Source organism: Mastigoproctus giganteus, chromosome 10 (assembly GCF_048544385.1).
Source record: "Mastigoproctus giganteus isolate SK-2022 chromosome 10, ASM4854438v1, whole genome shotgun sequence".
NCBI lineage: Eukaryota > Metazoa > Arthropoda > Arachnida > Uropygi > Thelyphonidae > Mastigoproctus > Mastigoproctus giganteus.
Window position 1 is genome coordinate 103,743,222 of NC_143584.1, and position 13,661 is coordinate 103,756,882.

At 37.9% G+C, this 13,661-nt stretch overlaps 1 protein-coding gene across 2 annotated transcripts in view; it reads right to left on the reverse strand.

The window, feature by feature from the left end:
- nes (lysophosphatidylcholine acyltransferase 3 protein nessy) overlaps positions 1 to 13,661 on the reverse strand; it is a 546,012-nt gene that overhangs the window by 319,083 nt on the left and 213,268 nt on the right. For both annotated transcript variants that reach the window (XM_090382308.1, XM_090382309.1), the window contains exon 4: positions 2,709 to 2,802. In XM_090382308.1, the coding sequence (XP_090238434.1) occupies positions 2,709 to 2,802 (94 nt within the window). The remainder of the gene's footprint in view (positions 1 to 2,708; positions 2,803 to 13,661) is intronic.

A 13,661-nucleotide genomic window follows, 5' to 3' on the forward strand; every position in this document is an offset into this window, starting at 1 on the left:
ATGATGAGGTCTAGGATATTCTTTTCTCTAGTACTTTCCCTGACATGTTGATACAAATAACAGTCATCTAGTTGATTTAAAAATTTTGTTCCCCATGTCGAGTTTCCTTCCCATTTACTCCAATCAATTAGAGGCAAATTGAAATCAGCCATAATAAGATATTGACGTTTACTTGCCCATTCCATTTGCATGTAGAGGCTTTTGTCATAATCTTCACAATCATCTGGTCTGTAGAATACTCCTACTCGCATTATACCTTTGTTTCAAACTATCTCACACCATACAGTTCTATACTAGCAGGTGAAACATCTGAATCCGGGATAGCTATCATCGCACTCAGGCTGCTTCTGATAAGAAGCATTACCCCACCTCCCCTTCTATCTACCCTATCCTTCCTAAATACATTATACAAGCCGTATAATGAAACTCATCATCGCCAATTTTCGGATGGCACCGTGTCTCCGTAAGCCCTATTATGGGGTTAGGTCTTGACAAGTATGTAATTAAATATGTAGTTAAATTTACAATTTAATTGTAACCTTACTGCACTCTACAATCAATGCATAATCTTCCTGTTTAAGTAGAACTACATTAAACGTTCAAGCTTTTACTTGTTTTATTGCTGATTTATGAACAATCAATATAACATCCTTCTAATATAACAACCATTTTTCACATTCCCCTGTGGGGTCATTATATAGAGCTTCAACTGTATATATATATTTCAATCTTGTGTTTAAAATGTATTATTTCCCATATTTTATTATTATTCTTTTTACTTCCTCAATTTGTAACTACACTACCTCCTCTCATTTTTCCACTTTTGCTTCCCCCATTTTCCTTTTCCCCTCAACAACTTTTATCTGTACATAACAGAATTATGGTTGTTGGGTGCTTTCTGTCTATTGGTGGCCCTTGTCCATGAGTTTACCCTTATTCTTCCTTTTCCTTTCCAAAAAATTTTAATAGCCCCACACACAGGCATTATTTCAGATATCTATTATAGAAAACGGTTACATTTGTAACCATTATCACTGAGATTACTATCTAAAACTATTTCTTTAAATTCTGTATTCATTTTCTGATCATTAAGAAAAAAAAAAAAAAAAACAGACTATATCAAATGAGCATAACTACTACTATGCTTATTTTACATGTGCACTCAGAAAATTTGTTCACATTGCCATTTAATTTGTTTATTTTTGTTATGAAGATGAAGACAACTTGCACAAGCAGTCTTTCAAATGCATGTCCAGCATGACTAGGCAATCTGAATAGCCTAAGAGCTGTCTCCCACAATGAAAGGAAGAGTGATTGTGACCACAACTATATCAGTTGTAGCACACACACTTCAATTAAAACGATCAGCAGGGAGAGAAGCTGTTAGTGAAATTAGTATTTTTAATGGGACACTAAAGATTTGGTAATGTTATATGTCTATTCTTTGCATACTCACTGGAGACTGAACACTGAATTTGTGCATGTCTGGCTCTTCAAAGTGCTGCTCCTCACCTACACTTTGTTTCTTCTACTATCACTGGAGACAAATCAAAGTGTATGGCTACAGTCCAGAAAACTTTCTGGACTGTAGCCATGGAGAGTTGTCCATTGAAAGGCCTGGTCCTTTTAATGGACAACTCTCCAAATCTCAATAAAGCAAGACAACAATCCTGATCAAATGTGAAGATCATGCTTATCTGATGTTTTAACTCACAGAGCACTGTCCATTGTAAAGTTGCCTCAGATGGCTAAACAGTAAATCAGAAATGATACAAAACGGTTTGTGGTAATTGTTCAAATCTGTTAGGAGAAAATTACCAGAAAAGTGAGATAAAGGGAATTGCCACTTGCGTCATGACAACACTCCTCCATACTCAGCACTGTCCATTTAAGCATTTCTTGTAAAGCATTCCATCACTGTGGTATCTCATCTGTCATACTTACCAACCAGATTTGGATCTCTATGATTAGTTTCATTTCCCAAGCTTAAGGCTCTCCCCACCCTTGAAAGGTCATAGATCTGCAATATCAATCCAAAGCAATTAGGATTGCTTCCAGGTGTTGCAGAAGTATTGGAATCAGCATATACAGGAGAAGACTTGTCAAAATAGATCAATCAAAATAGTGGCAAGCTTCATCATTTCTGAAATACTGGTTCAGCTCCCTAACTTACTAATCACACCTCATACATTAAGAGCTAGAAATCATAATTTTTTTACAAAGGTCCTGGCTAACAGATTCCTTCCTCCACCCTCCTCAACTACTTGATAAACTGAGTCACTGGTCTCTACATAACATTCCTGGTTATTGAAAACTGACTATGAGCTACACAGCTCATAGAAATAGTCCGGTCAATGTATACAATGGCACCCCCTTTATTTGACTATTACCATAGTTAAGTTCTACGTATATTTCTGAATGTTTTTGTATAAATATTTTTTTTTAAAATGGAAATTGTAAAACAGTAAATATCAACTAATATTGACTGAAGAGAGCCACTAAAGAAAGGTCATTCTGTGGTTTAAGTAAAACCATAATCAATGCAGTGAAGTGCTATTTGTTCTTCATACTCACATCTGTATTATGATACCCATCTTTAGCATATCATGAATTAAAGTGATTTGACATGGGAAAAAAAAATTTCATGTAAGTTTTATTTTTGATTCTTTTAGAATATATTTACTAAATCTGAACAAAATATAACTTACCAATCAACCTTAGGGTTAAGACACAATGAGGCATACTCCATTTAATGTCATAGTCATTTGTACCAGTCCAGTAGTATCCAAATATTAAATATGTCTAAAATTGAAAAAAAAAAGGAGGGGGGGGAGAAAGAAAGAAAGAAAAGTAAATGTGTATCTGTGTGTATGTACACATGCACTAAAGCATATCTATATAAAACAAGTTAATATTTAAAATGCATTAATTACTGTAAACAGACTCCCTCCATTAAGATATTCACTTCCACAATATTTGGTTTGATTAACATGAAACATTATGTCTTGTGATGCAGAATGAAAATTTCGGACTGCCATCAGTGGCAGTTAAATAGTCCACTATTTAAACAGTCCCCTCCATGACAAATAAAAAAAAAAAAAAAGTGACTTTTTATTTTACTGTCACAATGATTCCCTGGAACACTGCTTCAGCTTGGGTGCAATTCAGGATCATTCAGATAGAAATTGAATTCTAAAGGATACTCAGCATGGTTCTGTAAAGGGAAAATCATGTGTTAACTATCTGGTTAGCTCTTTTGACAGAGTCACTCAAGAGCTGGACTTAGGGAATAATTGCAACGTTATCTGGATTTCAGCAAAGCATTTGACTCAGTCCCAGATAAGCGGTTTCTTTATAAGCTGAAACAGGTTGGAATCACAGGGAAAATCTTTAGATGGATAGCAGGGTGGCTTCAGAGCAGGAGGCAGAGAGTTGTGATAAATTGTTATTCCTAAGATTGGGTTGACATAAGAAGTGGGGTTCCCCAAGGATCAGTATTAGGACCACTGTTTTTGATTTTCATAAATGACATAGATGAAGGGATAGAGGGTGTGATGTCTAAATTTGCAGATGATATAAAGATTGGTAGAGTAGTTAATGATCACCGCCAAGCAGAGCTTCTTCAGAGTGACCTAGATAGACTTTAGGAATGGTCAGAAAAGTGGCAGTTATGCTTTAATCCAGCAAAGTGTAAGGTATTGCACCCAGGGAACAGTAACCCCAAAATAACTTATACACTTGGCGGAGCTGAACTAAAGCCGTTATGGAGGAAAAGGACTAGACACGAAGTTCTCCAAGCACTGCAGACTGGTTGCAAAGAAGGCCCATGGTGTCCTATCGGTGATTTATTCAACAGTTGCGAGCAGAGATAAGAACATCGTAATCCCATTATATAAGGCTATTGTTAGACCACACTTGGAATACTGTGTTCAAATATAGAGACTGGACCTAAAAAAAAAAAAAAGGCATTGTGCTTCTTGAAAGGGTCCAAAGACAGGTAACTGGTGAAACACCTGGTGAAAACAGCAAAAGGGCATCCATATGAGGAAAGACTTCAAATATGTGAGTTGCAGACCTTGGAAACTAGGCACCTTAGACTTGATTGTGGTTTTTAAGGCTCTGAGAGGCATAAGCAAAATGAATGAAGATGAAATTTTCATGGTTATAAATCATTCTAGAACAAGGGGCCATAATTTCAAGTTATGGGGGGAGATCTTAAGACTGTAGGAAGTTTTATTTTAGCCATCGAGTTATAAATTGCTGGAATAAGTCACCTACACAGGTAGTAGGGGCTGAGAGTTTGGGGAAATTCAAAGGCCAGCTGAATAGGAGGGAAACATGTAGGTTGTCTATTTCCTTTTCTCTTAATTTTCTTTATTGTTGTTATTATTTATTATTATTTTATTGTATTTATTTTTGTTATTTTATTTTTTTTATTATTATTATTTTTTTTTTTTTGGCTGGTGCAGCTTAAGCCATAGGCTTCCTTGCACCATGTGGCCATTGCTAATACAAATACAAGTCAAATGATCAGGGAATAGAAAGGACCCAATTATTTTGTTTACAAGGATTTTTGGGGAGATGTTTTTTTAAAAAAAACATCCTCACCCCAATGAAGCCAAAACTGCCAGAAAGTAGTAATCTAAGGATTTACACTACTTAATAATGTATATTGCGGCAGTTCCAAATGCTTTCCTATACGAAGATGTCTTCTCAGTGAACACGATGCAAAACCTAATAACTGCACATAATATTTATAATCTATAGAAAGTGATGTATGCATGAACTCCTCTTAATGCATTTTATTTTCCCCATGTGAATTTTTAACCTGGCCTCTGAAAATTTTAACCCTGAAATACCAGTCTCCCATCTGAAACTATTAGCTCTTTTTATGCACTCATCATATGGATTATACATTTGAAATAGCCAATAATTACCTTTGTAATCTAAAATATTTGCATATTTTACTTTCACATTCAATATGAATGTGCAATAACTTTTTGCAGGATAGCCATTTTTAACCTGCTAATTAAAACAATATTAAGGTATAACATAAAACTATATAGTGGAATATGTATCTGCATTACCTTAGTATAGTATTGTATAGTCAATCAAGTATAGTATTGTCAATTAAATTTATTAACCTTATTAATTTACATTGTATAGTGATTTCTTGCTTGCACCGACCAAGTGAAAAGAATTTAATCAGTAAGTGAGAGAGTAAACACAGTAACACATCAAAAACTGACACAATGCAGAGATATTTAAGAGATAACATACATTACATTTAGAAAATACTATATCTAGCATTTTCAACTAATTGAGCACTGCCAAGTGGATGTTTTTATATGCTGTAGCTGACCTTTGAGTACTAAGCATGCGAGGTCACAGAGGAGATCAGAGTGGTTTACGGGTAGTTGAGAACGGTGACATGGGCGAGAAAGAGAGAGGTCAGGAGAGGAGAAGGGGGGAGAGGGAGAAGCAGGAAGGGACATGGTTGAGATGGGCAATTGCTGTCGTAGGCGGCTGCCATGAGCTTGACAACCGCTTGCCAGTGCCCAATTATTTGAAAAAGGCTACATACAGTAGCCGAAAGCTTCTATATATGTTCTGTATTTTCGATAAATTGCACATTTTATTTAAAATAATAAGGCACTAATGAATAAGGTAATATCAATTGACCATGCCCAAGCTTCAGCACTTGACCTGAAGGAGTTGGTGACAAAATTTCAAAGGAAAAGGCACCCAAAGTGAGATTTTGATGTGCCTGAAATTGAAACTTTAAGAGACTTAAATTTTAACATCACAATTCTCACAAGATTATTCAAAACAACTTGTGTACTAAAACATTTTCATTTGTATTTAAGAAAGATAATCAAAGGTTGTTATATTATTTATTCTTGCAATTTAAAATTAAATTTAGCAGTTTCAAGTTTTGTGCTTTTCATTTTTTCTTCAGAATAGTTAGCCTTGCATAGGGTGCCAAATAGCCTGGGACCGGCACTGTTCACGTGAGCAAGAACAATCTGAGCTATTCAGCAATTAGCGCATCCGAACATAGCCACTCGTTGAAGGTGGTGGTAAAGGTCCATGCGGTGAAGCATTCAGTTGGTTGTTATTTACGGCATGTTACTGCACACGGCTATCACTATTACTAATTATTATTTAATTTATTTATAATATTGATAACCATGTGCAGTTTTTGCCAATCGTGTTATAAAGTTTTTAATTTAATAGAATAAAGAAACGCCATGTCTGGTAAAAGAAGTTCAATGAAAGTGTGAAAAAGGCACGTTGATCTATCACATTGGAAAATAAGATGGAGGTTACTCGGAGGATGGAAGCTGGTGAAAGCCGCCTCAATGTGTGTGGGACTATGAATATGCCTCCATCAACTATTAGCACAATTATGAAGAATGCTGATAAAATAAAACAATCGATGCAAGTGCTACCAGAGTAAGTGCTACACAAGTCAGTTACAGCATAATAATCTTTTGGAAAAAATGGAGCAATTGCTGGCATTTTGGGTCGATGATTTGAACCAAAAAAAAAAAAAAAAAAAAACATTCCCTTGACCCAAGCTGTATTAACTAAAAAGGCTAAGTCAATTTTTGAAGACTTAAAGAAGAGGTCAGTGCAATGAAATATGTTTGGCTAGCAAGGACTGGTTCGTGAGATTTAAAGATAGAACCGAATGCAGAAGTGTGAAAATTACTGGCGAGGCAGCAAATGCAGATTTTCAGGCCAATAGTACAGGAGGGTGATTATCCTTGAGATCTCATCTTCATTGTTGATGAAACGAGCCTTTATTGGAAAAGGTTTCCCTCAAGAACCTTCACTGCCCATGAAGAAAATTCGGCTCCTGGATTTAAAGCATCAAAAGACAGGCTGACACCTTTGTTGAGAGCAAATATGTCAGGCAAATTAAAATTGAAGCCAATGTTGGTGTACCATTCAGAAACACCATGTGTTATGAAAGGCTTAAAGCCATGTTGCCTGTGTACTGGAAGTCAAAGAAGGCGGCTTGGGTGATACAGGACGTCTTCTTGGATTGGTACACCAACTATTTTGACCCTACTGTTCTCAAATTCTGCAATGACAAAAATTTACTAACGATGGCTATTCTTCTTTTGGACAATGCCCCTGGACATCCTACAAATCTGGGTGACATCAGAACGCCTCTAAAAGTTAATGTTGTCTACATGCCTCCTAATACAACATCAGTTTTGAAACCCACGGACCAGGGGGCAATAGCCACCTTTAAAGCTTATTACCTATGGCAAATATTTGCAGAAATGGTGAAAGCTTTGGACATGTCCAACATTACAGTCAGAAAATATTGGCAGCCGTTTGATGTCGTCATCATCATCATCAGCCATTTTCAATCCACTGCAAGATGAAGGCCTCTCCAGCAACTTTGCAGTTCCTTCTGTTTTGAGCACTGGCCATCCATTTACTACCCACAAACTCATGAATTTCATCTATCCATTTCCGCCTTTGTCTTCCAGGTTTTCTTCTAGCTCCTCTTGGATACCATTCTGTTATTTTCTTAGTCCATCTGTCATCATGTCTTCGAGCTATGTGTCCTGCCCAAGACCATTTTAGTTCTTCAGTTTTGATAAGAATGTCCTTTACTTCAGTTTGCTGCCTAATCCATGTGTTTCTCTTCTTATCTAACAGTCTGATTCCCAATATAATTCGTTCCATTCTTCGCTGTGTACTTCTCAGCTTCTCTTCCATTCTTTTGGTGAGTGCCCAAGTTTCACTTCCATAAGTCATGGTGGGGAGTATACATTGGTTCATTATTTTACGTTTCAGACAAATTGGGATATTGCTCTTCAGTATGTGACTATATTTCCTGAATGCTATCCATCCAAAATTTATTCTTCTCTTGACTTCCAGCCATTTATCATTATTACAGCTAATAATGTGTCCCAGATAAGTATACGACTACACCTTTTCAATTACTGCTCCTTCAATCATTATTTCCCTTTCTCTGGCATACATTTTTCATCATTACTTTTGTTTTAGCCATATTCATCTTTAGTCCAAAATCCTTACTAACTATGCATAACTGATTAAGATTTTCCTCTAATTCTTTGGGATCGTGGCTTACCACAATGTCATCTGCAAATCGTAAGTGGTTTAGGTACTCTCCGTTCACATTGACTCCTTTCTGCACCCAGTCTAATCTTCTGAAAGTTTCTTCAAGGGCAGCAGTAAACAAACAGCTTCGGGAATATTGTGTCTCCTTGTTAAAATCCTTTCTCAATTTTAAATTTCCTACTGTCTTTGTCTAGTCTAATAAAGGACGTAGCACTCTCATATATTTTCTTCAAAATCATAATTAGCATTAGCATTAGTAGAAGCATTTGATGCAAGAAAACAAGCTTATGCAGCATCAGCCAAAAAAAAAAAAAAAAAAACAAAAACCCACTTCCACTTCACCCCTCTGTTCGTTCAAAATACCTGTCCAGCTGAGCCTTAAACTTATTTAGGCTATCAACCTCCACCACAAGAGATGGAAGTCTGTTCCACCAACCACCCACCCGCTGGCTAAAGGCAAATTTCCGCACGTCTATCCTACATCTGTCTTTCCTCAATTTGAATTTATGCCCTCTCAGGTGATTTTTCTGAGCTAGAGGAAGAATCCCATCAGCATTGAGCATGCTTAAACCATTCAAGGCTTTATACACCTCTATCAGATCACCTCGCTGGTGCCTAGTCTCCAGACACTGTAATTTGCAAAACTTAAGCCTTTCTTCGTAAGAGCACCCCTTTGTTCCATTCACTAATCTTGTTGCCCTCCTCTGTACTCGTTCCAGCAGCTCTACATCCTTCTTGAAATGAGGCCTCCAGACCTGTATACAGTACTCTAGGTGTGGCCTGACCATCGCCTTATACAATGGAATAATCACCTCCTTATCTCTGCTGGAAAAATTCCTGTATATCATTGACAATACTCCATGAGCTACTCTCGCAGCCCGTCTGCACTGCTCAGAGAACTTCATATCTGCCTGCACAACCACCCCCAAGTCCCTTTCATTCTCTACCACTGTCAGTGTAGTACCACAGAGTTGATACGTTGCTCTGGGGTTGCTGTTTCCCATGTGTAGTACTTTACATTTGTCAATGTTAAACTTCATTTGCCACCTCTCAGCCCATCTGCTCAACCTATCCAGATCCTGCTGCAGCAGCATAGTGTCAGTAGTGTCCTTAACAACCCTGCCAACCTTTGTATCGTCTGCAAACTTGGACATTAAGCCCGATATACCATCATCAATATCATTTATAAATACAGAAAACAATAATGGACCCAACACTGAGCCCTGAGGAACTCCACTAATAACATCAGTCCACGATGAGCAGTGTCCATTGATTACCACTCTCTGTCTTCTCCCCCTCAACCACCCCTTTATCCATAGCAGCAATTTGCCTCCAATGTCACACTGCTCCAATTTGTGTAGCAGTCTTCCATGTGCAACAGTATCAAAAGCCTTTCTAAGATCCAAGTACAGCAGGCCCCCGTTATAACGCGGTTCGCTTTACGCTGATTCGCTATAACGCTGTTCTTACATTCTAACCCGTATCTGACTATAACGCTGTCACAGATCACTATAACGCTCTTTTACAGATTACATTTTTGACATATTTAACGAAATCGTTTCATTTGATGGAGTCGATAGCTTGAAAATGAATAGCAAAACAGCATTAAAACGTTTCCCACGCCGACTTGAGCAATTTTCCCACACTCAGTGAAATTTTCTCTCACGCTAATTTAAGTACAGTCACTTGTTACGTAGTTCCAAAATCAACATTTTAAAAAATGATCAAATATATTGCTTGTAATATTTGCGTTATATGCATTTATCCGAAGTCTAGTTAGTCATCACTCAGTACAGTATTAGACATCGTGCGTAACGGACAGTTTACTTGAACATTGTATCATAATTAATTCAACCAACGCAGTTATATTTTCGAAGAGCTAATAATGACCGACAGGAATGAAAATGCAACAACGTCTGGGCGCAGTACGAAGACTATAAATGTAAGAAAAAGACTGAATTTGAAAATTAAATTAGACGTTTTGAAGCGAATCGATTCCGGTCAACGACAAGCGGATGTGTGCCATAATTTAGGACTCGCAAATTTAACTATAAGAACAATTATAAAAAAATAAAGAATTAATTTTAGCAGCGGGAAAGATAGCTGTTCCACTGCAGGCAACTAGGACTAGACCGGCTATTAGGATTGAAATGAAAAGACTAATTTTTTTGAAGATAATATTCCAATGCAGAATTCAGTTAAGTTAAATATTAAAAAAAGTGAGAGAGAGAGAAAAAGAGATTAGCCAATACGATGATCTGAAGAAAACTCGCCTAAAAAAAAAAATGTGGAACCATTTAAAACTGGTAGAATAGATTTAAAATCCCGGGAGAAACCGCTAGTGTAGATTAAGGGGCCGAAACTTTCAAAAAAGAACTTGTTAAAATTATTGAAGAGGGGTATTATGTGTTATACTTCTCAACAAGTTTTTAACATAGATGAAGCATGACTTTTGTGGAAACGAATGCCTAAAAGAAGTTTCATATTGAAAGAACAAAAAACATGCCAAGTTTCAAAGCGGCGAAGGATCGGTTGACTTTATTGTTGGGTGGTAACGCTGCGGGCCATTTAAAATTAATACCCCTTTTAGTTTATTTGGAAGAGGGCCAAAGTTCAACTCAAAATCCACACATTGTTCATGATTAAATTCATCCATTAAATTAAATCAATTAAATTCATTATTTTAATTGGAATTTTGTTTACTTTTGAGACGCAAGTAGTTACCACATAATTATACGTATGTAATGCAGAATATTTTATATGTGCAAATATTTGAATATTAAATATTTTGACCGACATTTGTGCATCTTTTCATTACCGTTTATTATTGATTAGGAAATATCCTATGGCACCGACTGCAGCTCACAAATACATATGTTACCTTATGGGAAAGCGGCGCTCGCTTAGCGCGGATTCACTTAGCGCTCTGTTTTTCCGGAACGAATGATCAGCGTTAAGCGGGGGTCACCTGTATATAATATCAAAGTTATTCCCTGCATCCAGTTCTTTTGTGACTGCATCATAGTATCCAATCAAGTTGGTCAGGCAAGACTTCCCCTTAACAAAACCATGCTGTGTCTGAGCTATAACTGAAGTCTTGTCTAAATGATCCTGCAGTGCTTCTTTAACCAGTGCCTCCATTAATTTTCCTGGAACAGAAATTAAGCTCACAGGTCTATAATTACTTGTGTCAGCCTTTGATCCTCCTTTGTGAATTGGAGTCACATTTGCACATTTCCAGTCTATGGGTACCTCCCCTGAGTCCAAGGAAGCTCTCATAATTATGGCTAAGGGTTTGCTTATTTCCTTTGCTGCCTCCTTTAATATAACTGGATAGATCCCATCCACCCCGGGTGCCTTTCTTGTGTTTATCTTCAACAGTTTCTCCTCCACTTTACTCCCAGTTATTTCAAGATTCTGTAGCTTACTGCTAGAGTTGAATACACCTCTGGCATTCCCCTTGCTGAATAACTCCTCATGTGTGAATGTCGATGCAAAATATTCATTTAGTTTGTTAGCTACCTGAGCAGGATCATCAACAGTTGACCCATCAATATCAAGTGGACCAATCTGATTCATCCCCTTCCTTCTAGAGTTTACATAAGTAAAGAACTCTTTGCTGTTTTTCTTTGCATCCCTTGCCAAGGATTTCTCGTAATCTGCCTTCGCCTGCCTAACCTCCTTTGTAACTTGGTTGCATATCAACTTGTATCTATCATAGGCTTCTGTGTCATGTGTTAATTTGTATGTATCCCATGCATTTTTCTTCTCTACCATATGCCTCATTAGTTCATCTGACATCCATTTTGGCCTAAACCTTGAACAATATTTCTTAGTTGGTATGTAAAGCCTAGTAGCTTCCAAGATGAGTTCTTTGAATGCTTCCCATTTTGAATTTGCTGTTGGTAACATCATCAGTTGGTCCCACTGTATAGAATTTAAATACTGTCTCAGTCCATTGTAGTCGCCTTTACGAAAGCAATAACCCTCCCCTTTACCCCAATGGTAGTTACCTCTTTGAGTAAATCCCACTTCAGCACACTGTGATCACTGCCACCTAGTGGTTCATTTATCTGCAGATTCTTAATGCATGAAGAATCACTGCTGATAATCAAATCAAGAGTATTACTCCCTCTAGTTGCCTCCCGAACATGCTGATGTAGAAAACAATCATCCAATAAATCCACAAAAGCCCTGCTAGTGTGTGAGTAACCAGCCCCCAAATTCCAGTCAATATCTGGGAAATTAAAATCTCCCATTACAAGACTCTCTGATTTACTGGCCCACTCTATTTCCCTGTACAGTTCCTTATTATACTCATCAGAGTCATTAGGCCTATAGCACACTCCTACTCTCAATTTTGATCTCCCAATGTTTATGTCACACCAAACTGACCCAACACTGCACTGTCCAGCGATGTCGACTGGCTTCACTTCCTTGGTTTTTATGTGTTTCTTAACTAATAGCATAACCCCTCCCCGCTTCCTATCCTGTCTATCCTTTCTGTAGATGTTGTACTCCCCAAATTGCAGTTCTACATCCCTTATATCTGTGTGACACCACGTCTCTGATATCCCAACAATATCTGCCTTCGATGTTTTGAGCAATACCTGAAATTCATCAAATTTATTTACTAAACTCCTAGCATTGGTGTACACGCAAGTACACCTGCACCTGTTTCTATTCTTAGCTACCCTAACACAAACCATGTGTTTACTTGTACCGCAATGGCTCCCAGCAGTCTCTGAAATACCATGCATCTTGTTTTTCAGGCTTCTGCTCATTCTCATAGAAGCAGTGCAAGAATCTCTTTCACCTTTGCCACTGGCTACTGTCAATCTATTGGTCTTTGTCTCCCCCCAAGCAAGCAGTTTTCCGACCCACCTAACACTGCCTCGATAGCATCAGCAAATATTCTTGCACCCTTTCTATTTAAGTGTATCCCATCCCTGTAGAAGCAATCTCTCCTGTTAACAAGTACAGTCCAGGCTGAAAAAAATTCTACCCCTTGAGCCTTGCACAATCTTTCCAGGGCCGAATTGATCGACAAGGCTCTCATCATATACTCCCTCTTATCGTGTCTGGGCAGAATTGCAGACACTTTCAACTTCAACCCTAATTCTCGGCTTTTGTTCAACAGTGACCTGTACTTGTTAAGTAATTCTGCCGGTCTCCTACTCTTAATATTATTAGTGCCAACGTGTACAACTATATCACCTTTTGTGCCCTTAAAAGATGATATTCGCTCTACAACGTTATCAACCTTTGCCCCTGGCAGATATACCCTGGTCCTGTTCCACCTATCTTTTTTACAAAGCATGTTCCCCGTTTCCCTGACAATAGAGTCACCAACAACTACTAGTTCCTTCGGGACCAGCGCATTCTGCCTTGGGGGTTGTCTCTGTGTCACGCGATGCCCAAGTGCAAGCTCTGGCGTTGATGTGGGCAGCTGAGAGCTGATGGGCCCCTCAATTTAGTTTCTTCGAGGGCATCCACCCTGTCCTTCAAGCTCTCATATAGGCCCACAAGAACGCCGAGTTGTTGCCTGATATCGA